General features: G+C 41.3%; 2 protein-coding genes and 1 long non-coding RNA gene across 3 annotated transcripts in view; 2 read left to right on the plus strand and 1 right to left on the minus strand.

The window, feature by feature from the left end:
- LOC116043709 (ankyrin repeat domain-containing protein SOWAHA) overlaps positions 1–12,522 on the plus strand; it is a 27,881-nt gene extending 15,359 nt beyond the window's left edge. The window contains exons 7-14 of the mRNA XM_031290578.2: positions 1,764–1,775; positions 1,923–3,095; positions 5,964–6,050; positions 7,612–7,614; positions 8,018–8,020; positions 8,241–8,313; positions 8,718–8,813; positions 11,829–12,522. Of these exons, the coding sequence (XP_031146438.1) occupies positions 1,764–1,775; positions 1,923–2,009 (99 nt within the window). The 3' untranslated portion in view covers positions 2,010–3,095; positions 5,964–6,050; positions 7,612–7,614; ... (2 more) ...; positions 8,718–8,813; positions 11,829–12,522. The remainder of the gene's footprint in view (positions 1–1,763; positions 1,776–1,922; positions 3,096–5,963; positions 6,051–7,611; positions 7,615–8,017; positions 8,021–8,240; positions 8,314–8,717; positions 8,814–11,828) is intronic.
- Positions 10,950–26,773, minus strand: LOC118496523. The gene is made up of 3 exons (XR_004899089.1): positions 25,968–26,773; positions 24,946–25,026; positions 10,950–11,997 (listed from the first exon to the last, which is right to left on the minus strand). It is a non-coding gene; the product is annotated as an uncharacterized LOC118496523 (long non-coding RNA).
- On the plus strand, positions 22,696–24,390 carry irx7 (iroquois homeobox 7). The gene is made up of 2 exons (XM_031290654.2): positions 22,696–23,007; positions 23,364–24,390. The coding sequence occupies exons 1-2, from the start codon at positions 22,774–22,776 to the stop codon at positions 24,135–24,137; spliced, it is 1,008 nt and encodes a 335-aa protein (XP_031146514.1). The 5' UTR covers positions 22,696–22,773; the 3' UTR covers positions 24,138–24,390.
- Positions 26,774–27,290: the final 517 nt, after the last annotated feature.

Below are 27,290 nucleotides of genomic sequence, written 5' to 3' on the forward strand. Positions count from 1 at the left end.
TGCTCTGCCTGGTTGTGGCGCTATCCTATTGCGTGCAGAGGGAATTTGAAAGACAACCGTTTATCCCGCCCCTCGATTGAGCCCTGCCAATGTTGCCAATGAGTTCCCAGACCCAACATCTTGATGTTGGTCTGGCTTGTCAGGCTAGAGTATCTCTAGTGTCAGTATCACATTTCCTGTGATGTTTATTGACATTTAAAACAAAAGTTACGGCTTCCCGACTGGTTTAAAAAAAAAAGAGCAAGAAAGTGAATGAGAGAGAGAGGGAGCGGCGATGAGAAGTTAAAGTGAGTCAACAAGAAGAATAAAACTGAATTTGCTCATAATTTCAGGGTGATTACAATCTAAAGATGAAATAAAAACAGATTATATTGATACTGGGGAGGGAGGAGCTTTCAGTCCCCTTTCGTCACGCAACAGTACATACAAAGAACATGATGTGGAGTCATGTTTTTGTTTCTGTGTGAAAATTAAGTTTGTCGTTTAAAAAAAAAAAAAAAAAAAAGAGTCATCCGTCTAATTTCCCTAATCGTCACGCAAACAGGAATGCACTAAAAGGGACTTCTAAGCAGTGTTGGTCATCTTACTTTAAAAAAGTAATTACAGTTACAAATTACTTCTCCCAAAAAGTAATTGAGTTAGTAACTCAGTTACCACATTGTAAAAGTAATTAGTTACTCAGCAAAGTAACTGTGACGTTATTTTTTATATTCTAAAACGTTGTTACGTTCTATAACATCTTTAACGTCAAAGATGTTTATATTAACTGATTGAAGAATGAAAACACTATAAACAGTACTTTAGAACATTTGGTATTTATTTGAACTCAATAGATTGCAGCCTGCCATATGATATGCATAGAAATAAAAACATAAAAAATAAGCTTGGCCTTGGTCAACTGTTGCTGACCCGAAAAATCGAGCGTTGCTTGAGTGGCTCCGTCTCCTTCGCTGGAGCTCACGCTAGCTGCATTTGGGCTTGGGGTTGGGTTAGCAGCAGCAACATGTGTCGTGTTAGCATGTGTTGATGTGAGGTGCTTCATAAGATTCGAGTTGCTTGAGGCAGACGTGGATAAAGTCTTTTTTCCTGGGCATAGCGTGCATGTTACATAAACATTCTTGCCTTTAATTTCAATGAGCGAGAAGTAGTGCCGGTACTTCCAGTTCGAGAGCGCTACCTTTGAATTTCCCTGGCTCGTCGCCATTGTCGCAGTCTTGTGTTTAGTGGTAGCCAGAGCGTGCAGTGAGACAGCGTGAGCAGGGCATCCGCCCACCCAGCCAATCATCATTACATTTGCAACGGTGTCATCATCCCCACCTTGGCCCTGCTCTCTCCAGGCAGCTGATGTGTAGCCAAAGCCTGACACCTCGCGCTTCATTCAACCAAATTGTAGTAACGCGCCACTTTACATTCTCAGTAACGATAACGCCGTTGCAACGATGGGAAAAGTAATTAATTAGATTACTCCGTTACTGAAAAAATAACGCCGTTACTCCCAACACTGCTTCTAAGTTCCTAGTTTAGTTCATTCGGTTGGACTTCGATACAGTAGTGATGCCCTGTTCTCAGATCTCAGCGATCACTATGGTGGGTGCAGTGTTCCCGAAACTGTCCTAGGTTGTAATAAATCGTAACCATCTTTTAAAGTAACAAGAATATATAGTGAACAAAACAAAAACAAAAAAAGACTTTTCCAATATATATGTGGTTGGATACGTGGTTTCACTAAAATATGCTTTTGTGTCTCTTTTTTTCCAAATCAGGACTTCACCTCGGTGAGTATTTGATATGACACAGGTTGCATGTTGTGGTGCAGTTATGCCACTTATTGTTTCACGATTTTGGTCTGACTCAAAGCTTCTTATTTTCTCATTTTGACACAACGTGGCTCCCGACTCTGTGACCATGACCATCCTTCTCAGGGGGTAAGTTTTCATCATTGTGTAATTATAACTCTGAACGCCTACTGTAGCCCGTTGGAACTACTTGCATTGAAACCGAGTGAATGAAAAAGTATTTCAGCTCTGCGTTTCTTGATCTTTCATCTGTGATTGCGTCGCTCACAGTGCGATACTCGCTCTCGGACTCGCTGCGTTTTGCTTGTGTAACTTTCACAAGCTCATTCTGCCAAGACCTTTCCCTTAATAGTATTCTGAGAATCCTGTGTTAAAACATCCAGATCATGCATTTCAAAAGGTCCACTATCAAAAGGATTATGAAAGATAGCTTTTTAGCTCCTGTGCCCCCCTGACAACCCAAATCCTTTTATTTGTCTCCCTGTGCGCTTAAGAGATTTGAGCTCATGTTTGTTGTCCCTCCCCTGTGTCACAGTTCTCACACTGTCCTGTGGCCATGTGCAGACCACCTTCTAAGAGTAGCCCTAAGCCTCTGCCATCCCCACCCGGACAAGATAGCACGGCCGCCATTGAAGTGTAGGGAGATGCTGGGAAGGGGGGGGGGATTAAGGAGAGTCTTAATGCCCCCCAAAGACTTCACCCACTTAAAGATAATCTGAAAGTAATAGAGCAGGCTGGGATTAATTGTAGAACAATGCTGGTTGTGTCTCTGGGAAGGTGCTAAATCCCCCTCAGGCTTCTTTGATGTTCCCTTTAACCCTCAGCCTTTCCCCGTTCCGCAAAAGGTGGACGCATTTCCAAAGATAACGTACAGAGATACAGAGAATCACAAGACTCCTGAGAACCAGTCCTTTAAAACCAGGAGGTATCATATTTGATCTGCATATGTCACATCCTCACTGTGCTCAACAGAAGTTAAGTGTACCAAATACCAGGCTCTAGTTCACGTGTTTGACCAGGACTGAAGGGATTACTCTTCATCCTGGGAGGACTTAAGTGTTTCCTGTTCTGACCAAATGTTTATTTGTTTTATAGATATGCGCTTCAAACGGCCGCTTTAAAACGTGAAGTTGCTTGAAAAGTGAAGACAGTTCGGGACACCTAGATCTCACCTCACGTAAACACCTCTCACTCCAAAGTCTCACGCTTTTTTTTTTTTCTTCTTCTCTTCCTGCTTCTCGTCGGGACGTGGGCCTCCATTCCTGCTGTGACTTTCGGACTTCCTCTGCCACACAGTTTGTAAGTACATCATTAGCCCATCACTCCCCTCTCTTTCCTCCCCATCAAGTGTCAGGAACACTGGCCATTGTGTTGGCTGTTGATGGGCAGCCCTCTTTGGCCACCACTTCCCTCACTGGGGAGCGCGTGGCAGGGACAGGGACGTCCCTGAGTGATTAGACAGGTGGGGGGGGCTGGCCACCCCAGTGGGCAGGAACAGAAGCGCAGGAAGGGAAGACGCAGCATCCTGTTCGGCCTCGTCCATCACTCCCGCACACCGGGAGACCCGCCGAGCCGCCTGTCAAACAGCCCTTTGGCCAATCTGTCTTAAGATGCGACAGGGGGCAGACAAAAGAGATGGAGATACTCGACCAGACAGCATCTATCACAATCTGTCTCCCAGACGCCCGACACCCAGGAGGTGTAGCTACCTATCGCTCCCTCAGTCCCTTCAGTGGACACAAGCGGACATTTTTCCTCTCTCGCCAGCTGTTGGACAGGCTCGTAGTGCCACAATTAGCACAATTAGTGTCATAGCATCTAAAAACAAAAGGACCTGTGTGTTGTTCGAGCAGCGTGCGAGCCCCAGTTTGTGCCTCTTGTGTATTATTATCACATTCATGGAGCTAAACATCTGTTTGTCTGCTAAATAGATGCCCGATGATCTTCGTCGAACAACACTTACAGCTGCTCTGAGGGTATTTCCAGAATCCTCAAAGACTTTTCTAACCTCGGGGATGAAAAAAATTATTCTGTCCGTCATAAGAAAAAAATAACATTTTAACCCGTTTCTTGAGGTGCGACTGTATTTCCTAATCCAGGCAACCGGAAACAACATATGCGCTCATTTATTTAACACATGAAAAATATGAACCCATTATTTTGTAAGAAAATACAACATCGATATAGACAACAATCGCTGATAGTAAAAGGTTTACATTTTGGTTCATATTGAATAAATTAAAGCAAGGACATTATTCCCAGATGCCATCTTTGTTTGGATTAACTGAAAAGGGGCACAAGAGCAGGTTCAAAGTCTTAATCATTTTTCGGTCAGACGGTTTGAAAAGGATTCTGGAAACACCTTACAAACATCGCTACGTTTTGGTTAATGACTGTGTTTTTCAAAGAATTACATTTTTTTTTTCGGAATGCTTAGCTCTGTGACTCAGATGTAATGGTACCAACAGACAGATTTTTTTTATTAAGGACATTATTTGAACAAGGTGTGATTCTGTTTTCAACTGTAAAAAACAATTTCAAATGTTATGGAAATGAACGTAATGCCCCAAAATCTTTGAAATTACTTTAAAATTCTGTTGGACGTAGCAACTTTGTTTTGAAAATTCACAGTTCAACATTGTTGCCGTTGAAAACCTCTATCTATAATCTTTTTTTTTAATTGTCCAATCAAGAGAAGTTAAACATAAAATAACTAGAAGGGCTAGGGGAGCGCAGACCTCTGCCAAGGCCATGCTCTATCTCACAATGTTAACAAATTTGTCTATCTGCTACACCCATTGCCCATACTACACCGTTTCAAGTTTTATGAAAATGGGGCCAGTAGTTTTTCCGTGATCTTGCTGACAACCAGACAAACAAAGTGACCCAACTGTACAAACCCAACGCATAACCTCCTCGGCGAAAGTAACAACGGTTGAGGTTATAAGGTTTTCATCTATCCGCGGTTAATATGTAATTGTGAAATGGTCACCGTTTGATTCACTGTGTTCAGAGTCAGACTCAAAAAGGAGTGGAGTGGACGTGGTAACTTAGCCAACATCTGCACCTAACGCTCTGATTTCACCTGTTGATAGCCCATAATTACGCAGCGTAAAGAGTGCAGGAAAAAACGGTGGAGATCACAGTTCTAGTGCGACAGGTGGATGTGGTTTGCATGTGTTTTCAGTGTGTCTTGTACATACATCTGTCTATTATTCTCACATCTACACACACATTTGAGTATCTTTGCGTGTGTGTGTACGTATCTCTGAGTGTTGTGTTGCGGGGGCCCGTGTTTCCCTGCTTGACGTGTGCTGACAGTAGTGCGCTGATGTCTGGGTGGGTCTCCACTCTGCAGGTCACACTAACATCATCAATCTTCCCCCCGGTGACAGGCGGCCGGGCCCCCCAACTGTGGGCACAGTGCAGTGTTGTTTTGTAATTAGGGTCTGTTAGATGGCAGGAAACCATCTCTCCATCCCTCCTTCTCACCATCCCTCCGTCCGTCCACTCCCCTCCGTGCGCAGCTGGCCCCTCGGCCCTCACACGGCCAATAAGAAGCTGCCCCACTCAGCTTAGACAACTTGGAATGACGCTACAGCAATTACCATACCCGACAATAGTACAGTACATTGTAAAGGGAGAAGTGCATTTTAGGGCTGTGTAATTAATCGAATTTTGGTAGCGATTTTGGCTCATAACGATCAGAAAAACAATGCAATCGAGAATTTTGAACATAAGATTTTGTGAGTAAACTTTTATTCTTTATTCTTGTGTTCGGATTGACAGACTTGTGACAAATTTATTTTGATCCAAGTTATTTTTGTTTCTTTCATTTGTATTTTACTTGTTTTCAAAAAAAAAAAAACAGTTGATCTTATTTTGTGTTTATTATTTTATACGGTTTAATTTTTATATATGTAAAGGGGAATTCAAAAAGTTCAACGGGAAAAAGTCTTTCAACAGTTCAAGGTGTTTTCACTGTTGATTTCTTGAACTGTTTCACTGGGTTGTTTTAAGTTCAGTAAATGCAACATCCTTCCAAAAGTCAACGAGTGATCGTGTTAATCGGGACTTCAATATTGACCAAAATAACGGTGATTATGATTTTTTTCCAGAATCGAGCAGCCCTGTTATAAATAACTCTTCTTTCCTCATTGCACACAGACCGCTCTGCACTGGGCTGCTAAACATGGCAACAAGGACATGGCCTCTCTGGTGGCTAATGCAGGCGCTGATGTCAACACCAAATCAGTGAGTGCATTTTGTTATTTTTTTCAATTTTACGATGATTTTCAAAATCTGTTTCCCAAAGCCCAAGAGGACGTCCTCAAAATGTTTCATTTTGAAAATATTCACATTTAAGAAGCTGGATTCAGAGAATATTTATATTTCTTTCATAAAAAATAACTCAAACCAATTAATCGACTATCAAAATAGTTGCCTATTCATTTAAAAGTAACAAATCGATTTATCTTTGCAGCTCTAATATCCAGTACAGCGGCTGTTATAAGAAATTGAAACCTATGGGATTTTTATAAAGCTAAACGATTACTTGTTAGCATACAAAAAAAAAAAAACCTACAGCTTCCATGAGAATACACCAGCACAGCAGCACATACTTGCATCACAGTAACTTGTTTTCTTTCATATAACCAACAACACTCTCCTCTAAAGTCATTTTTCCAACTTCGTAGCCGTAATCTCTGCCGTCTAAAACCGTTCCCAGTGTTCAGTCATCTCTGTCCTGCTGTCTGAGCCAACTACGACCCATCGACTCGCTCACGGGCTAGTCTCGTTCGTCGAGCTGAGACGTTTATACCGCAGTAGTCTAGGGCAGGGGGTGTCAAACTCACTTTCACTTAGGGTCACACTGGAAAATGAGAATCACATCAGGGGCCAGACATTTATAGTTTATTGACATGCTTTATTAATTGAAAGTGCATATCTCATATAGCCTTCTCAAGTACAATTTGGTCCACATAAAGCCCTACGAAAGTTAGCAAAAAAAAAGTTTCTTAGCCATCATAGAGTTTAGCAAATCAAGCAAAATAAGGCCTTTCACAGCCTGAATATGCAAACTCTCTGGTTTTGTGGGAATTTCTGAGTCTCAAAGTCAGCCAAATTCTGCTTTGAGTGTTGCGTAATTGCAGTTTGAAAAACGGTTTCCTGTCTCTCTGGTTTGGCGCACAACTAGGCGGGCCAAAATTTATTGTGAACCTAAATTGATATGCGGGCAGGATAAAAATTTGCGAGGAGACGGATCTGGCCCACGGGCCTTGAGTTTGACACGTGTGGTCTAGGGTTTATGGGAAATAGAGTTCATTAACAGCTGCAAATAAACAACAATATTAGATCGTTTTGGTTCTAGTTTTGTTTTATCTATACATATGGAGTCAGAAAGGCGCTGTTCCAAGGCTGGATTTGCAATTATTTGCATTATTAAAAATTGCGATTTTGAATGAGGTTTTCTTAATTTTAGAACCCAAGGTTCCAGTTTTACTTTAAACCTTGCTTGCCTGATAAAATGCTCTCATTTTTCACACTCCATGCCCTCAGTTTGTACCACAGACTTAAGGTCAAATATTTGAGAACTGTAGTACTTTCCATGACAACTACGGGCGGAAAATAGCACTTGTGCTACAATCCGGTACAATGCATCTCTCCTTGTTCTTATACAAGGTTAATGTTAACTTGTGCATTGTGCCTGTTTAAATGAGTAAACTGAACTTTACGTGTCAAATCGGGGTAGTGCCCTTTTAATTCTTTGACACACCGATCACCGATTTATTCGTGGTATTCTTCTTTCTTGCAGCATGTGAGTACCCAGGTGTTTATCAGGAGGTGATGGGCACGTACAGTAAGTTGTTTGATTTGAACTTGTAACGGGACGACAACACGGCTGCTGGTTCCTTCTTCTGCGCCCCTCGGTGATGTAATGTTCCTCAATGATCCAGCTGTGCAAATGTATCACAGCAGCACGTGTTGTGGGCCTGCAGAAGTGCTCCGCTAATAAATCATGTCATGTCACGTTAATTGTTTCCCCAAACGGTGTGTCTATGTGCCAGCATGCACAACTCTAGAACTAAGCAATTTTCAGCGAATTACCAGGCAATTATGTTTTTATCATTATCTTATGTTTCCATAACCTTTGCTAATTTGTGTATTTTTTTTCCTCCACGCTGTTTTCATTGGCTGCGTTTGGGCCTGGGAAACTCTAGGGGGTAGGTACTAAACTCTTCCAGCACTTTGCCACAGTTATTCCCTTTTGAACTTAACAAAAAGTAAAAAAAATAGACATTTTAAATCTCCTTGTATGTGTTAATGACGTGACTGTTGAGGGTGTGTTTGCATGTCACGTTACATCACCAGTCTGAATACATGTCTTTAATTTTCTTTATGCATGCTTTCCCTTTGTTTCACTCTTTTGTTTTTGTTCTGCAGGGATACACACCTTTACACATTGCAGCGTTACATGGTCATCGGCATATTCTAGACCTGCTCATAGTGACATATGGTAAAAACCGCTTTCATTTGAACTACATAGCACCGCCTCTAATGCACAATAGCAAGCGTTGTTCAGGCCTGTCTGTACTTTGAGTTGTAGATCAAATACATAATTAAAGAATTTGAGTTGTATATGAAAAATCCTAATTTTGTATCTCGTCTGAACAAGATCCAAAATGTAAGCGTCGTAACTAGTAAATCAACCTTGAAATCACAAACTTGATTTCATGTAAAATACATGAGTTTACGATGTAAGTGCAGTCAAATCGGTTTAAGAGTGGCAGTGGGTCGTGTTGTTTACCTTTGGATTATGGATTGTTTCTCAAAGCATTAGGTGGAAGGTGTGAGTGAAGTAGCTCGCCTGCCTTCCATGACTAGTCTGCGTTTTCAGAGATTTTATTTGTCTCTTATCAGGGGCCAAAGAAAATTTAAGGGACTACAGCGGCCATCTTGCCTGCCATTATCTGAACATCAAAGAACCAGAGGGTCCAGAGGAAGACTGCGAGCTGCGTGAGTGCCTTGTACTTTCGCTGCTCAATTGCAATTCATTTGATGGATAATAGCTGTCAAATCGTATTAATGCTACAAGTAACGTTTTATAAATGTGTTAATTTATGACTTTGGTGGTTTTAGGTTGTTCCTTTTTATATTTTTGTTGTATTTCACTACGTTAAGCCATTCCCTGAAGCACCCGTTACTGTGGTATTAAAACACGTGATAGAAAGAAATTTTAGAAAGAAGAGCTGACCAACGTACCTACAGTGAAGCTTTGTGTTTGGAAAACGAGTCACGGGTTCACGTTTGTCATGATGACTTAGGCACTGTATACAATGTTAGAGTTAGATAAGGTCTTTGAATTGATATGTCTTAGTTACGGCTGAAGTTGTCTGAAGTACTAAATACATTTGTAAAAAAGTAAATTTGAAAGCAAAGTTGGTTACACTTTACTTGAAGGTATCTACATAAGAGTGACATGACACTGTCATGGACGTGCCATAAACATTATAAACAAGTCATAAACGACATTTATGACATAATGCTTTTAGTAAGTGTCATTCGGTTTTAGTCATGACAAGTTATGGTTAGAGTTAGAGTTAGAGTTCATGTGTCATGACTGTGTCATGTCACTCTTATGCAGATACCTTCAAGTAAAGTGTTACCGAAAAGTTCAGCATTTGGGGAAATACTATGATTGTTTTTCTATGTTGAAAGTTAGAAGAGAAGATCGATGCCGCTCTCATGTATGTAGGCAAATAATACAATGAAAAGATTGATATCAATGTCATACCTGTCTTTTGAACACAAAGCCGGTTAGCTTAGCTTAGCTCAGCATGACAACAGGAAGCAGGGGGAAACAGCTAGCATGGCTCTGCCCAAAAGGTAACAAAATCTGCTAACCAGCGCCTCTTCTTTCCTCTATTAATGATGTTATTTCGAGATTAAAATGATTAAGATTAGCGAGGGATTGTAGTGACTCTTGAAGGGCGGCTGTACATTTTAATCCATTCTGCATACTGGGGTCCCTAAACAGTGTTGGAGTTGCATAAATTGGGTCCGACTGGAGAGGTGGATTCAATAAGCCCAATTGTGTTCATGTGCGATGATGTTAGTCCCCAAAGTAGCCATTTCAGTAGCCGCAAACTAGAGACGTAGGGCAATTCAGAGGGTGTATGGCTTTCCTAAAGCCTGTTTTACAGTTCTGTGGAGGCTCCATGCAGAGCTTTTGCCGTAGCCTACATAAGTGGCCTGATGTTTATACTTGTGCGCTGGTGTGTGCGTCGAGCCGGCATGTGTGTGTGTGTGGTGAGTGGGTGATAGAGCGAGGTAGAAGTGAGAGAGTGAGTTAGCTCCGGAGCGAATACCGACTCTAGAGTCATAGTGAGAGAAACAAAGTGTCTCCCCTGTGTTTTCTGACCATGGTGGGAAATCTATAGCAGGAAAAGTTAACCCTCTCCTTGATTTCATGTTGTTTATGGAGAAGGAGAACCAGGAAATGAGTAGGGGGAAATGCAACGCTACCAAGCCACGGCCGAGCGACGTGCGTTGCCGCGACGTGTAGTTACATTTTTCGAGAGGTGCACGTCAGGCTACGGCATAGGGTCCGGCATAGATGCAGAGGGGTCTGCGGGGGTACACCATCGATTCAACGCACTACCATAAAAAGGCCTTAAGTATATTGCAGTTAGAGCAGCCCAGGGCCCGTATTTATCAAGCTTCTCAAAGTACCATTTTAGTCTTAAGAGCTGAGAATTCAAGAAATGTACTACTTTCAAACTTGAAGTATGAAAGCAAGTTCTCACATTTTTTAAAGCTAAGAATCACTCTTACTCTCCCAGTTATTTAAGACTGCTCCAGAGGTCTCTCCGCTGGTTGGGAGTTGCCAGTAGGGGGCTTGTGATGCCACTGAGGAGACGGAGACGTGCGCAGATCTTTCAGGAGAGGAACAATGTCTTTGAAATGTTTGACGACGAGCAGTTAATCAAACCGTTATCGTTTGGACAGAGCAGGAATAAAATATCATAACATCTAGGCTATATACATATAGGCAGGTCAGTTAACAGCACACCGGTTTAAAATTTGTAATTAAGACATGGTGGAAAACGTGTTTATCTTTCATTTCCAATGTGTATATCATAATGTATTCTCTTGAAAAATTATTTCCTTGTCAAATGTGTGTTGAATGTAAACTCCTCTTAGGAATTTCACCATTCAATGTGAATTTATCTGAGAATGTTCTTAAATAAGGAAATCTATCTAGTGATTGGTCCACGCCTGCTGTATGTCTACATCCAAAATCCTGTTTGTGGCACAGCAAAGTGTCGCCAATCATCTCTAAGACCGACACTTAACATACACTCCTTTACTTCACTCAACGTACGACTGAAGTGCTTGATAACTAACTTTTAAGTGCAGCTTTGAGCCAAGACTTTTTTTTTTACTCTTAGGTCAATTCTTAGCAGTGTTCTTGTGAGTAATTATCAGAGGCTTGATAAATACGGACCCAGATTATTATGGGATGGATTCAAATGTAGCCGATTTCACCGCTTCATTCTGGGAACTCTCCTCCAGCATACTATACAGTAACTAAAATAGGTTTCAGCATTAGTAATGCTGTTTACGTCAGATTCCTACCACACCTATACTAAGTTATTTAACTTAAAGAGTCCATGTTTGCCTCTTTTTAGGTGGCAGGAGTGAAAGTCATCCTAAACATGTGTTGTGTTCTGGTTTCAGAATGATGAAGACAGGTGGAGAACAACTAGATAGAAAATAGGACATAGGCTCTACAGGATGATTTCTTTCTTGGCCACTATCATGTTTTTCCCAAATGATGTACAGAATTTTAAGCATTCTATTATCAAATAGATTCAAAAATGTGTTGCCGTAAATGGATAAAAAAAATCTCCCCGGGGTATCATGCCCCCGGACCCCCCCTAGGTTTGGGCTGAGCCCTGAATATTTCCAACATCTGGCTCCGCCTCTGGCTTTTCCTAATCATTTCACTTTTGTTTCTTGGGATGTCAGATTTTCAAGTCACTCAGGCCAGAGAGCGGAACAGGAATAGGAAGTTGGTATCGCTGTTTCACTCCAAGAAGAAGTGGGGCTCAGCAGAGGAGCTGGCTCCGATAGAGGAGGAGAGGACGGCCTCACATCAGCTCATCCTTCCTGCATTCAGACCCAGAAAATTCTCCCGCTGAGAAAAAAACAGACACAGGGAACGATTTCTGCTCTCCTACACTCACACATCCACTTAATCCTTACATGCATATATACAGTAGTTACACACATGATGTAAACCTACATGTATGGAAGCGTTAATGTGCATACTTGTTATGTACACAAACATCGACACCGCTTACAGACACAATCCCCCCCCCCCGCGCCTGTTTGCTGATGCACCCACACAGCTCATCCCAGTACTGAACACAGATGCTTTAACAGGGACTAGGAGGTGTTGCAGATGCTTATATGTGTATTATCAATATTTATACTGACCATAAAGTATTTCTTGAAGCATTTCAATTTTTAAATGAATGTTGCTATATGTCACTAATGCCTTAATAAGCTTGGGTCACATGGATCCTTTAAGCTTGTCATCGCCTTTTGAGTTAAAGTGAGCAACAACTGGACTCCAAAAGTGTCCAGATTCACTTTCAGAGTCTCAGTGTAAAAAATACGGTTTGAGAGATTCTGCTTTAAAAGAACCAGACTTAACCTTTAAAAAAAAAAAAAAAAGGAGCACACTGGTGGTTTGTATGTTTTGGCCTATTAAAAATCAGTTGTACTATCATTTGTATTTAATGCTGAACATTTTCCAAAACATACCACAAGTGGTTCGACTGATTTTCTACCTTTCACACAGCTGTAGATTTAGATTGATGTCAGTATGGCATTATAACACAATTGCAGAGACACTGTAAGTAATCCATTATGGGGGAAAAAAATGTTGTACTGAATTCATTATTCTAAAATCACAATTACTCTGTCAACTAAGGGACTGTAAGAAAGTTATTAAAGTGCCCATATTATGAAAAAATCACTTTTTCTGGGATTTGGGGTGTCATGTTGTGTCTCTGGTGCTTCCACACACATACAAACTTTGAAAAAAATCCATCCATGCTGTTTAGAGTGAGATACGGTTTCTGAATGTGTCCTGCCTTCAGTCTCTGGGTGAGCTGGTCTAAATCGGCACGGCTTGTGACGTCACAAGCCGAAACGAGCAGACTAACCGCAACCACTAGCTCTTAGCGTTAGCGTTAGCATGCTAACGCTAATGCTAACGCTAGCATGCTACCTCATTCTCAATAGCAAAGCACTGCTACAACACACAAGTTCACCATAATCTACAAAAGAACTACTTCCATGTGCGCCCTCATTTAGAAGTCTCCCAGCTAATCCTGCCTTGTAACTGACCAAAGTTGTAGAAACGGCCTTTCTTTTACTGTCTATGGAGCTAGCTAGCTGACATGATCTACATCTGAGCTACTGGGCATGTGCAGTGCAATCAAAGATAGTACAGAAGAAGAAGAAGAAACGAGGTCTCACTCTGTAGCTAAAACAGAGACCAGCTGAAAAGAGGATCTGCAGCAGTGAGAGAGAGCGCTGCAGTACAACAAAAATATGGTGTTTTTTGAAAATTAAACCATGTAAACCTATTCTGGTACAACCTTAAAATACAATTATGAACCTGAAAATGAGCATAATATGGCTGCTTTAATGTAGGGAGGGGGGTGAACCTTCCTGTTTAAACCAGCAAGACCCTTCAGTGTTTATAATAACTTATTTGGATTTAGAAAAAAAAAAAAAACCTGAACAGCCCCCTTCCCTACAATATCTTTAAATATTACATCATTGATACAACTCAATTCACCATTAAAAACTAAAAATGACAAAACAAAGAATTTAACGTGGTGGACCCCAACCTTTCCATTTAACCTTAATATGTTAATGGAATAATCATTTTCACTATTTTTGCATTTGATCCTTTTGAAATACAATTAATCTTCAAGGGGAATTTGAAATAAAATTTCAAACTTTAAAACTTTTAAAACTCTAAAAACTTTAAAAGATCCTCCCCTGCTCTCCCAATGCACCACCCACCAGCAATAAGAAAAAAAATACATAACCCTCCTCCTTTCCTGACCCGCCTCCCTCCATCTTTTTTGCACAGTCCGGAATGGCAACGAAAGTCTCGTTGACAGCCGAGTTTGTGATGCAACAAAACCGTTGCGTTAGTTTGTGTTTGCTTATTGTTTTATTTCTGGTGGATTGTGAATGCAGCGCTGCTTGGCAGCAAAGTTGTAATTCTCCAATATTAGATAATGTCCATGAATGCACTAGAGCTATCAAGCTTCCTCTATAATACCATTCAAATGTCATTCGTCATTTTTTTTAATATTCGAATAGTATTCGAATATTTAATGCTCAAATGCAGCCTGTTATAAATATGTACTACACTACTCAGGTTTATGCATTGTCAATGCCACAAGAAGCATGTGGTTGTTGTTACACGTTTTGTCCACTAGAGGGACTTCCAACATTAGCCAGGCCTTGACCTCCATCATGGCGCATTGCATTTCTGGCACGCCGCTCTTTGTTGACATTATATTCCAACACGCACACAGCGACAAACACAAATCAACAGAGAACTCTGTAATGAAACATTATCTACACTAACAAGTGTAGTGAAGTGGCTCAGTTGTCATTGTGCTCGGTTAGCACAATGACATCATGTTAGAAAGCACAGCCGAAACGATTTGTCATGAACTAAGTAACAATAGTGTTAGCCACGATGCTAACGACATTGATAACTAAGCCAAACAGTGCTGTCGCTACTATTTTAGTGATTTCAAAGTAAACTTTTCTGTGGAGCTTAGCGCCACCCATGACGATTGTGATTGGTTAAAAGAAATGCCAATAAACGTTTTTCATGCCAATAAACATTTTCTCCCATCCCAGAATGCTGTGTGGACTAGCCAGACCCTCCTCCGCTCTGCAGCGTGTGGATGGTCTAGCAAAGTGAGACTAATGAGACAATAACAGAACTTTGACAGATAGATGGATAAAGCAACAAACAGCAACAGACCGGTCACCATTAGCTATTTCAAGCTACATTCAGTTGAAAGTTATTTTTCAAACAAACGCAAATGAGTCTAAAAAGTTACACTACACTTTGCTAAATGTTTGGCCGTAGTGTAAAGTGTTTGCAATTAGTAGCCTAACTTCAAACGTTCAAAACCATCAGTGTGTTACTTTATCTGAGCCAATGAGACATTCCATTTGGTTTGATTTTTCATCAGTATGTCTAACGCTAATACAGTTCACGGTTTGGATTCAATGCCAGTTGGAGGGTGTTGTCACTCAGCCACCTTCAGTATAGACTCCAAATGTCTGTCGTATAATGGCTGATTTTCTGTCACGCTGCAGTCTGTCTGTGCTTGCCAATTGTTGGCACGACGTTTGCCACTGATGTGTTTTTTTGACTGATGCAGTATGAGCACAGATAATATCCGACTCATAATCTGGTAAATTTGTGTTGTAAAAAAGTGCTAGGTTAACTTTTGAAAAAGACATTTGCACTACTACATTTATGTTGTCCATCGGACTTTTGTATTGCTTCATCGCTTTCATTTGTTGTAAAAAGATGTTCTTTGCAACCATTTGTTTGTAATTTAGTCCCATTTGTTAAAGTTAACGCTCAAGCTAACTGTATAATCCAAAGTGAAAAACTTGCCTCCATTACTGTTGCACAATATGTATATATAATGATGAAGATATTTTGGTATTAAACTGTATTTTATATCAAACAGCATATAGCTGTGTTTTATTCCTCATTCACGCCGTTTCTTTCGCACCTGCATTGTTCACTGTGAGCACAGTTGAAAGTCATTGTGTTTCTACTACATCAAACTCCAATCTCTGCTACTAAGTGACCCGGCTGCTCGCACACAGAGTTTCTCCTTATACAAAGCAGGGAAGAAGAACAACTTGTGATAATGCTTTTTTTTTTCCTTTCTTCCTTTCAATACAATAACCCTATTTAAGCTGCCTTTGATCTTACTTTAACTACCTGACTTTGTGGGCTACAGATGGAGTAAATATGGGGCCTGCTAGCTCGCCATACGGCTTTAGACCTTAATTCCTGATTAGCTGAAAAGGGCAGCACTTGCTTTTGGGTCTTGGATATCAGACGACACAGAGGGGAACAGAGGCGAGTGTTTTTGTGCTTCATTTTTGAAGCGAGGATGTTTGGGGGATAAGAGGGAGTTTCTGTAATAGATACTTATCTTACTGCCCTCGAGCCCCTCAAACAAAGTCCCCCTCTGAAGAGATTATAACCCAGGGAGGGCACATTAACTCTAATCCGATGCTTTGAGGCCTCGCACCCCCATACCACCCTCTGCCCCACTTATTTCAACCCTTCTGTTGTTGGGGGGGCTACCTTGTATCTAGTGCATGTATGAGTAAGGCCTGTGGCTACACACGATGGTTGTGTGTGTCTGTGTGTTTGCGTGTGAGTCGGGGGGGGGGGGGTCGGGGTGGGGTGGGGGGACTGTTTCAATAGCACGCTGACTCTAATGAAAAGCATTGAGGGGTGCATACTGCTGTGTAACTGATTCCTCTCTCTGAAGAGATTAGGCGCTACATTGTTGGTTCAGTTGCTCATTTCCATGAGAGCACAGCCTCCCACCAGCGGCTGCTTGGCTTTGTTATTTTGAGTTGGAAAACACAGAGCCCAATGTCCGGGGCTTCCTTGTTACCATTGTTTCACAAATAGGCCAAAATGTAGATGTCACGTCACAGATGCCCAATAACCTCATTAGCTGCTCTCTGTGAGGCTTTACAGAGAAAATAATAGATGCGTGAACTTCAGTTTGTTCAACTGTATGGAGATTCTGCGTAACACTGAGACATTAATACTCTTCAAACTAGGGATGCACCCATACGAAAATGTTTGGCCGATACCCATAACATTGGTGTTAATGTTACCATGACCAATACCGGTGTGATTGCAGACATATTGTGCATCCCTACTTAAAACCTTAAAATTTGTTTCAATGGAAATATAACAACGGAATTAGATAGATGTGCAGGAGAAACTGTAGCGGTATAATAACTTTTATAGAGTAAAAAGGCAACACTTACTTTAAGTCCCCCATTCATAAGCAGTATATAAACATGTAATACATGGTTTATAACTCTATAATGTAGCTGTATACAGACATACATGCTTATTAATGTATTAGTTATACCGTATGACTTCTCTTGTGGGCACCCATAGGTGGAGGCTGCTGTAGAAGCAGATAATAGCATATAAGAAGCATATATCTTAAACCGAAAAGTTATAATTGGTTGATCTGAGCTGCATAGAAGTATATTATAGTGTTTTATATGGTTTGTATAATATGAATGCAGACTTAAAGTAAAGTGTTATTGGTAAATAATTGAACTGTATTAAGAAGATAAATGCAAAGATTTTCCATTTCACTTTGAAATGTCATCCCTGCCTTCATTCAAATCTACATACAGCCTGCAGCTGAGGTGGAGAAAGGGGATGCAGCGAGATAACAATCACTTTTTGCCACTGCATCGTTTTAGAAATAGCCCGTATGGCTACGCCCTCTACATACTGTATGTGCAGGAAAACCTGCAGCTCTCTCCGGCTGTTTCCTACATCAGTATGGATGTAGTCTATATGGACGTTGTTCCACTTCCGGAAAATCTGCCGGCTGTCCCTCTTTTTTGGCCGGATGTCCGTTACATTCCGCTTTCTTTGTGTTGGCATTCTAAACTCCTGGGTTTCTGAGGACTATGGTTAACTGCTCCTCAGATCTCTGCAGGGTAAATCCAGACAGCTAGCTAGACTATCTGTCCAATCTGAGTTTTCTGTTGCACGACTGAAACAACTTTTGAACGTACACATGTTCCACTAAAACAAGTTCCTTCCCGAGGCTATTTTGCATCCCGGAATGCTGTGTGGGCTAGCCAGACCCTCCTCCAAAGCGCTGTGGAGGAAGATCTGGCAATGCGAGACTAGTATGGCTAGAAAAGGGAACAAGCCCTGAGCTATCCTGGGGAGCCCCAGCGCACACCCAACCCACCCAGCAGGGCCCGACACAGGGGGACAACCAGCAGCAGCACCAGCTGTCACACCGGCCATCACGGCCTAACCAACGCCGGCTGTCACTCACCCAGCGGAGGGCCGTCAATCACGCTGCACCCAGGAGGGAGCTGGGAGGCGGGCCACTGTCCGGCCCTAAACAAAGACATACTTACATTTGCAAGCGCTTTCAGCGCCACTACTATTTTGAAAGAATGATAGAGTGGCCCTGATAAGAGTAATGACAAAGGACAAAGAGTGGAAGGGGGTCTGGGGAAGAGGGGGTCAGATAGTAAGGAGGTGGGAGAGCTTGATAACATTCACACTTTGCTTACATCTGTCCATTTGTGTTGTCGGCCCCCAGGACAATCTCATTAGGGAGTTCTGCTTGGAGACCATCATACGTGTGTTGTCAAATGATTTCTCTGTGCATCTCACTATGCAAATTGTCCTGAAATTTTAGCTCTAAAACGTTTTCTTGGTTGGGTTTTTTAAATCTGTTATAGGGCTATATCAAATGCTCTGTCAAAAAATCTGAAAACATATTTTAGATACACAATTTGTATCCTTTCATTTAGCTTTTATACGTCTAAGCGCTTTTCACAGGATATACTTAAAATAAAATAACTATTTCCCCCTCATCTGGCTCAGTTTCTATAAGCCTCTCTGTCAACTTTCTCCCCTTTCAGTATCTGGTGCTGTAAAAAAATAAACTAACAAGCAATAGGTGTTGAAGACTCTGTGGATTCTCTTTAGGCTTTTGTTGTCCTGTTCACACCTACCTATGAGCCATTCTAATTGCATGTTTAGTCCCTTTGTCGGCTTGCTTTGCCTGTAATTGAGGTCCCATACCTTTTGTCCTGACCTGCTCATTAGCACCTTGCACCGTCGTCCTGCATCTTTATTCAAAACCGGGGCCATACTTCACTTAACTGTCTGTGTAGTGAGTTCTAACGTGGAACATGCAGACGATTTGTAGATAAAAGGAAAGTATACAGCACTATTTCAATGCATAGAGGATAGCTTTTAGTGGTAGGGGGGGAAAAAAAATTGTTTCACGTATATGTATCTTCATTTTTTTCCCCCCGACGATTTTTCAAATCAGTTCTTTTCCCTATGTTATGTTCTCCTTTACAAATTAAGTAAAAGTCAGACTGACATGTGATGTGCATTCTTCTTAGAAAACCAGTTTTTAGACATGTCTCATGATATATTGGATTATTCAACTTTTGGTTTTGTTAAAGAAGGAAAAGAAAATCGCAGTACTAAATACTCAATCAAAATCAAATTGCGATACTAGAATCGCAATCAATGAAAATCGAAATACAAATCCAATCGGGCGCCCATGTATCGTGAAAGCAAATCCAGTCGGGACAAAAGCATATCGTCCCAGCCCTAGAATCTGAGGGGCTATCAGGGATTAAGGTAATTTCCTCCTCTTTGCTATCTCGCATTGCATCTCTCTGGGTACTGAGGACTATCCATTTGGTCACTTCTCTCTCCTGTAAACGACTGACATCCTAACGGCAAACAGCACAAACTCGACCTGTCAGAGCAAGACCAACACCTGCATTGTGGCCGAGCTGCCAAAAGAGGAAGAGAATGAAAAGAAGTTCTACAGGAGGGGACAAAGGCCGCTGCCCTGAGCTGTTTGTGTTGGGAGATGTCGACTACTGATGCCATAAGCCTCCTTCTCTTTGCACTCTGCTGGCCCATTGTTGCTCTTGTTCAAATTTGCTTTAGGTTCTGTGGACCCCACCCAAATACATTCCTCCTTTACCACTTTTTTTTTTTTTATCTGTGGCTACCCCCAGTATCTATCTCTCTTTACATTTGGGCCCATGATTGATGACTGGGTACCCTCAATGATATGACATAATATTAGAAACACCTCTTAGGAGAACAATGCTATAGGAGCAAAGTGGAAGAAAGAAAACAGGAGAGGTCAGCAGTATGAACCATTCTCATTACTCAATTATTGTGGCAACTATCGGTTTGATTAATCAACTAAAAATCAACACAATTGTGGAGAAAAATGGCCAAATAAAAAAACAAACAAACAAAGATATTTAGTTTATTATTATTACTATATATGACAGACGCAGCAAATTGTTCCATTTGAAAAGCTGGAACTTGATCACGTGCTGCATGTTTTTCACTGTTAATGCTTTAAAAACAAAAATCAGAATCGATTATTCTCATCAAAGCAGTTGCAGATTATTTTTCAAATCGATTAATCCTTTCAGCTTCCAGAAAGGTTGAGAAGGTCTCGGACGGTGCATTTCAAATACAACGATAGTATCGACACCAATAGAAATCACATCGTATTACATTACATGGCTCCGATCGATGGTCCAAAAGATTCCAAATAAACAAAAACACCTCAAAAGAGATCAAGTCCCCCTGTAACGCTCCCGTCTTCCAGAGGTTGAAGTGGTTTTGTTGTAGGAAAGAACCGAAATCTGCCGGTGAGACAAATAACTACTATGTATTCATTCCTTCACATTGTCGGATAATTCAATCCTGTTCCATTGTGGAAATGGTTTTAACCCGCACAACTTTCTGTGAGCATCAAAGGGTAAGATTAGTGTATCCAGAGTGACCAAATTCCTTTTTAATCAGTTCATTATTAGGAGATTTCGCTTTCACACTATTTTCTAGGTTAATAGATTTACAATTTGTGTCATTTTGCAACTTGCGTGTGTCCATTTCATACAGGATAACCCGATACACTTCAACCACAGCCAACACCTCTCTAAACGGTCCCAACAACATCATAGCCTTTATTAAGGAGTTTATAGCAGGACTACTGCATTAGACAGCTACAGTAGGTGTACACTAAGTGTACGTTTTTAGCAAGCATACATTTGCTGCTACAAGGAAACGGATGCATTACATTACATAGTTTCACTCTCTCCCCACAATTAAATTTGCCAGCTTATTTCTTTTAAAACCGTTTCAAGAAATTATGAAAAAACAAGTCTGCTGGTGTAACACATAAAGTTAGACTCATGCACATGCTCAGATTCGTGAATAATGTGTGTGTGCGTACATGTTAGGCTAATGTGAAGCTTAAATATGAGAAATAGAGACCATTAGTTCATAAGACTGCAACTTGTTATTTATAACACTGAGGGCCAATGCATTTCTATAAAAAATAACGTATGTGAGACATGATAGTCAAGCAAGAGAAAGCGTGCCTCGTGATACTCCATTCAGCTTTAAAAATGCTCAGATTTTAAACACTGTTTCATCAAAAGCAAAAGGTAGAAAAAGTAACTGAACTAATAAAAACAGCACTCGTGAGCCAAATGTATGGGTTTCAGCTCTCAGCTTCTGAAATGGAAAAAATTGGACATCTACATTTGGGGTTTTGAATAAAATGCAACCCAAGACGAAAAAAAAAAACTAAACTGAAACATAGGCTGAGTAAGAATCAATTCAAAACAAAACGACTGCAAATGGCATGAATGACATTTTTTTGTGTTTCTAGGAATCATCCAAGCACCTTTTGACACTTCTTTAATACGGTTACTCAGTATACAAAAGCACCGATGCTATCACCACCAGCACTAAAACTGTTAATATAATACTCCAAATTATGCGAGATAAGAGAGTCCCTTGAACCCACACACTGAGCTTAACTGTGGCTCTTTTGAAGGGCATGAGGGCGGGGGGGGTAGTGGAATAAGAAGTGTAATCTTCTCCTCTTATCTCCAACAACCCCCTTACACACACACACACACACACACACACACACACACACAGAGTTCTGTTATCTCACAATTATCATATACATTAGTCAACACCTGTTTCACTTAACCTCGTTTAATGAGGGCCATTGAAACGCTGCGCCTCACCCAAAACAATGCCATCCGACATGTTAAAGGCCAGTTTGTTATGGTTCAGTCAATAAATTGACAAATTAAAAAAACAAACAAAAAAAAAAAACAACAGTTATGGCTCTGAGGCTTAGGAGGCTGAACTGTTGTGGTTGTATTCATTTTCTCAATTAATTTATGAAAGAACTGCAAGAAGTTTATTTCTGAGAATGGAACAACTTTCCGCATGAGACACTTTTACGCGTGCGTAAAACCTATAGGCTATTTGATTTGCTTATTCGCGTAATTCAATGCGATTGATTTGGTTAATTCAATTCACAAAACTACAGATGTGCAGGCGATGAAGTGTCAAGAGGTGAGTGTAGAGGCTGCGGGATGTTGTTAACTGAATTCAGGTCACTTTCTAAGCTCTCCGCCGATTAGTGCGAGACGTGCGAGGTGTTAAATTCGTCATAACAAAAGAAAGAAAGAAAAAACTCCCTTCTCGTCAAAACTAAATAAAAAAAAAGGTTAAATAAAAAAAAAAAAAAAAAAATGAAACTGAAATCACGTCGCCAATGTAATGTGGTAAGCAGGCCATCATTGTTTTAAAAACTTGAAAACTGTCTTCTGTTTAAGCTGTGAGATATAAAAAGGTCAAAATTTGAAAAATCTAAACCTAAAAGTCTATTTCTGACAAAATATAACATGGTTTAATTTGTGAGATGGAGCTGATGGTTCATTCCGAGTTGTTCAGCTCTACAAAAGAAAAAAGGTTGCATTTGAATTGTAACTTAAGTTCTCTTCAGAAATCAGTCTCTGTGATGCGATAAGAAGCACATGTTTAGCCTCTCCACGAAAACGCTAAAAGGAACAGCGGAGGGCTTCTTTGATCGGATTTGTTGCCAGTGAAAGATGTGGATCTTTTGAACGTAGCTGTCAGTCATTAGCAACTCCCCTGCGAACACACGCTGGCAGCTGGGTGTGTATAAATAGATCCAGGAGGCTGGATTGCCACTCAAACTCGAATAGCTGGGACGCAGGAAAGATGCCCGCATCGCAAACTGGAATTGGCAGCTTTTTCTTGGAGCGGAACCTCAGCATGCCGACTGGATATCATCAGATCCCGCTGCTGGGATGCCCGCCGGGTGTGCAGCAACAGCAGCAGCAGCAGCAGGCTCAGCATCTGGCAGCGATGGCAGCTGGAATTCCCATAACATACTCAGGACTCCAGGGATACAACTTCATCCCCTACCCACACCACAGGCACATCACACACATGGTGAGTTGATCATTCACAAAGTAATTTAGTCGCTACATGAAAAGCTCCAGTGGACTCCTTACAACCTACTTTTTTTTAACTAAAACGTGTGTAGAATGTGCGCTTTAGACGCTGAACAACAACTCATCTAGGAAGATTTTATTCTCAGTTGTACTGAAGTTACGTTAGCCTCCAAAGCCTGAAAAAGTTCCTGAACTCATGAGTTCAGAGGGGTTTCCCCTTCATTACATGTCTGTCTATAAACGTATCGCTCACTGATTTGAGCGCTCTGGGTCAAGGGTCGCCAAATCCGTGCGTAATTGCGCACAATCGAAATTCCATTGCTCGCTCTTACGTTGCTTCTCTCTGTTTTCCAGAACAACAGTTTCGACTTGAAGGCCGCCTCTCCCTACCACCACGCGCTCCTGGCTCGCGGGGGGGCTTTCTACCCCCCGTACCGCCCCGGAGCAGCCGAGGATCCCGGCAGGGTTGCCAAAGTGGCCACCCGAGAGAGCACCGGGGCGCTGAAGGCCTGGCTCAACGAGCACCTGAAGAACCCGTATCCGACCAAGGGAGAGAAGATCATGCTCGCCATCATCACTAAAATGAGCCTGACGCAGGTCTCCACCTGGTTCGCCAACGCACGGCGACGCCTGAAGAAGGAGAACCGGGTGAGCTGGGCGTGTAAGGGGAAGTCAGACGAGGAGGACGACGAGCAGGAGGGAGAGAGCGACGACGCAGACACGTCCGCGCACACCTGTCATCTGGATGAGCGGGATGAGGAAGAGCGTCAAAGTGAACGCGCAGACAACGATGCGCACGCCGAGAGCGCGTCGGACAGCTCAGCGTCGGTGGACGCGCGCTTGGAGATGCCGAAGCAGCCAAGCAGCGAGCACGAAGACAGAGAACTTGCACTTGTCAAGAAAGTTGAAAAGAGTGACTCTGATCACACGCTATCCACTTTGGAGAGTAAAGATAACATTGTGAGTCAGAAACCCAAAATCTGGTCTTTGGCCGAGACGGCCACTTCAGAAACGGTGAAGAAACCTCTGGACAATATCTACCACCCGGCCGGAAAACTGTGGGCTGAGTGGGCTTCAAGAAACGGACTGTTTGTTCCGTCATGTTACACCACTCATGGAATTGTCTAAGCGGGTATTTAGACACAAATTAAGAGACGTTTTCCACATCCTTTGCACTTTAAAAAAAAAAAACTTTTCAAACCTCAGGGATTTTTATTCCTGAAGTTTGCAGTGAAATTTAAGACCAAAGATTAAAACATGTTATTGTAAATAAATGTAGATGTATTTTTTTTCATCACCAACATGTAAATTATGTGTCCTCTGTCTATTCATGAAGAACTATTTTTGCTTAAATAAAGATCAGCTTCTAGCGGAATCATGACGTGTATTACTGGTCTTTGTTTGACGTTAAGGCAATGCTACATTTAGGCAGTTTACTTTGCATAAATGGAAATCTATATAAGATTTGTTTCCTTATTTGATGTGAAAGCCTAAACTATCAAATATGAAGCTCCAATATGTAACACACAGTTTGTGTTAATAGGGGTCTTGCACAGAAGGTCTATTTTTTAACATCCACTTAATTCTCACGAAAGACCAAAATTAAAGTCGGCTTATTCATGTAAATTGGATGAGTACAAAGAGAGTAATGGCCTTACTTTGCATATCAAACCCAAGTCTAATAAATCTCGTTTTTGGTCAGCGTGTTGCTGGGTAATCCCTGCTTGAACCATTTAAGACCTCAAATTTCTAATATAAAGTTGATGCAGTTTATATTAGCCTTTCCCCTCCTCGGGTACAATATATAATTCACTTCACATTAGACAGCATCTGCAGGCTCACAGGTCTGTTAAGGTTTTAGTAACGTTTAGGGCCTGGCAGAGGGATTCCTTACTATGACTCTCACAGGTTTCCATGTAAATTCATAGAGCTGTACCTCCATTAATCCGGGGATAATGAGCACGTCCCTGGGAGCGCTGTGGCCTCGCCTTGTGGCCTCACCTCTCCATGCAAATCCCTACAAACAGGAACACACAGAGGGCACGGCTTAGCTCTGATCCGAGCCTCTCTTCCTTACAGCAAACAGATGAATACAAAAGAATATCACTGCGCGAAAACTTTTACAGTGCGTACTTAATGACACTTGTCTACTCTTTACATTTCCTGTTTCAGGCTCAAGGAATATAATCATGGATGTATTATCACACCGCAGAATATAGGGCTGCAAGGTATACGTGCAGTTTAGTGTCCAAAATGCCCCATACAATGTCCTTAATTAATTATGAACCTGCTAAACCACCTATACTACCCTAACCCTTACCCTAACCTTAACCTGTCTCAAATAAGACCCTCATCATTTGGGAGGGGACACTCAGTTTTTGGAAAATAATTTGGGACACTAAACTAAGTAGTAACCCGTGCTGCAAAATTAGTCGCAATTTTATTGAAATCGCAATGTGGACTAGTGCAATATCCAAATCACCACAATACGTGGTGCTGCAGAGACGTCACGGCCTACAAATCCTATCCTACAGACACAAATCACACCATAATCATTTTTAATTTGTTTGATGAAAATGAGAATGATCGAAAAACGATCATTCCCTCCAATATCGTGAATCATATCGCAATCGCAATATCAGTCAAAAATAATCGCAATAAGATATTTTCCTCATATCGTGCATCCCTGATATAACAGAGCAAGGGGACACTGTAGAGATCATAATGTGTTTTCATAATTGTGATGAGCTGAACTGAACAACAGTCTACAGTGGACCTCTAGCACCCCCGTGAGGAAGTCCGGAGTACAGCACGACTTGTTCCATCAGACCAGGTGGTTTCAATCTATGGGGGCGAGGTGAATGCGACAGGTGCATGCCGGTGTTCGCTAATTGTCGACTCGTAATACAGTCAAATGAGAAGGCCTACACATACGTTTTTTAGATTCATATGACTTACAGTTTCCGAGGACATCATAATCTCCGATGTGCATTTCGAATAAACGTCCATAAATCCGCTTTGAAATCACTGACGCTCCTCATAACTGCAGAACTTGCCTGAGAATCTTCACGTTCTTAAGTTTTCTTTAGGATCACAGTAATCCAGTGAGAGTCGTCCGTACGTCCGTGGGTTCAATGCAAACAGGAACTGTTTGTATCTAATTCGGCATACTTTTAATGCTGCCAGTATCGCAACAACCACAGGAAAAAATAAATTAAAAAAATGATTGGGGTCAATTTGTAGCTCACAGCACCTCACTGAATCCATGGGAAACAATTGTACTTCCTCTTAATATGCCCCAAAGCATTATGGGTCTCTGACACAGTTTCGATGTCATCTACATACTTTGAAAACCCCTGCAGTTGATAAGACACACCATCCACTAGCAGGAAAAAATAAACACTCCCATGATTTAACATGAGTTGCATACATTTTAATGCAAGTAAAAAAAGCTTTTAAATGACATGCTGTATCCATGCACAATTATCTTCATAACACACCTTTGTACCTTGTGCAAATGTTAACAAGTAGCCTATACTTATTATGTACAGAAGTGTTTTTGTGAAGAATGAACATACAAGTGGTTCACATTTAAATACAAATTAAAAAGTAAAATTAGCCTACAATTAAAAAAAAAAATGCTACCAACCTCTAACTAATGCAGTCAAGCCATGTATACTGTAGTATGTCACACTGTCTTCTAATATCTTTACACCATAACGTCATCTTGTAAACACATTATTTAAATTCACAACACTACTATATACATCTTCGGGGGGGGAAGAACTATCGACAAAAGGAAACATGGGACAACAATACACAACAGGTTACATTCATAATTACAGTACATACTGTACTGTCAGAAATGATCTTATACCTCTTTCACACCACTGACCAGGGTTTCACCACGGTTGTCTGATCAAGTGTTCCACCCTTCTTTTGGAAATTCAAACCAAGTCAGTCTACATGGGTATGACCTGGGTCCCCAACCCGGTTGCAATGCATAACAGTTACCTTAAGTGCTAGAAATGGGCGGGGCTTTCATGTCAGCTAACATACTCACATGCTCCAGTCCCTCTGTATACCAGCAGAACTAATGTTTTGTAGCTACTTGAATCTGTCATCGTACACTAGGGAGAGATAAATAAAGTTTACTTTATGATTGTTTCGCAGTGAATATGTTCTAAAGCACAAATACATATCTGATTTTGTGCAGAGTGATTTCTCCTCCTCTGCATATTTATTGCAGCAGGCGGACAAGGAAGTAGAATACTCGAGTAT

Source organism: Sander lucioperca, chromosome 12 (genome assembly GCF_008315115.2).
Source record: "Sander lucioperca isolate FBNREF2018 chromosome 12, SLUC_FBN_1.2, whole genome shotgun sequence".
Taxonomy (NCBI): domain Eukaryota; kingdom Metazoa; phylum Chordata; class Actinopteri; order Perciformes; family Percidae; genus Sander; species Sander lucioperca.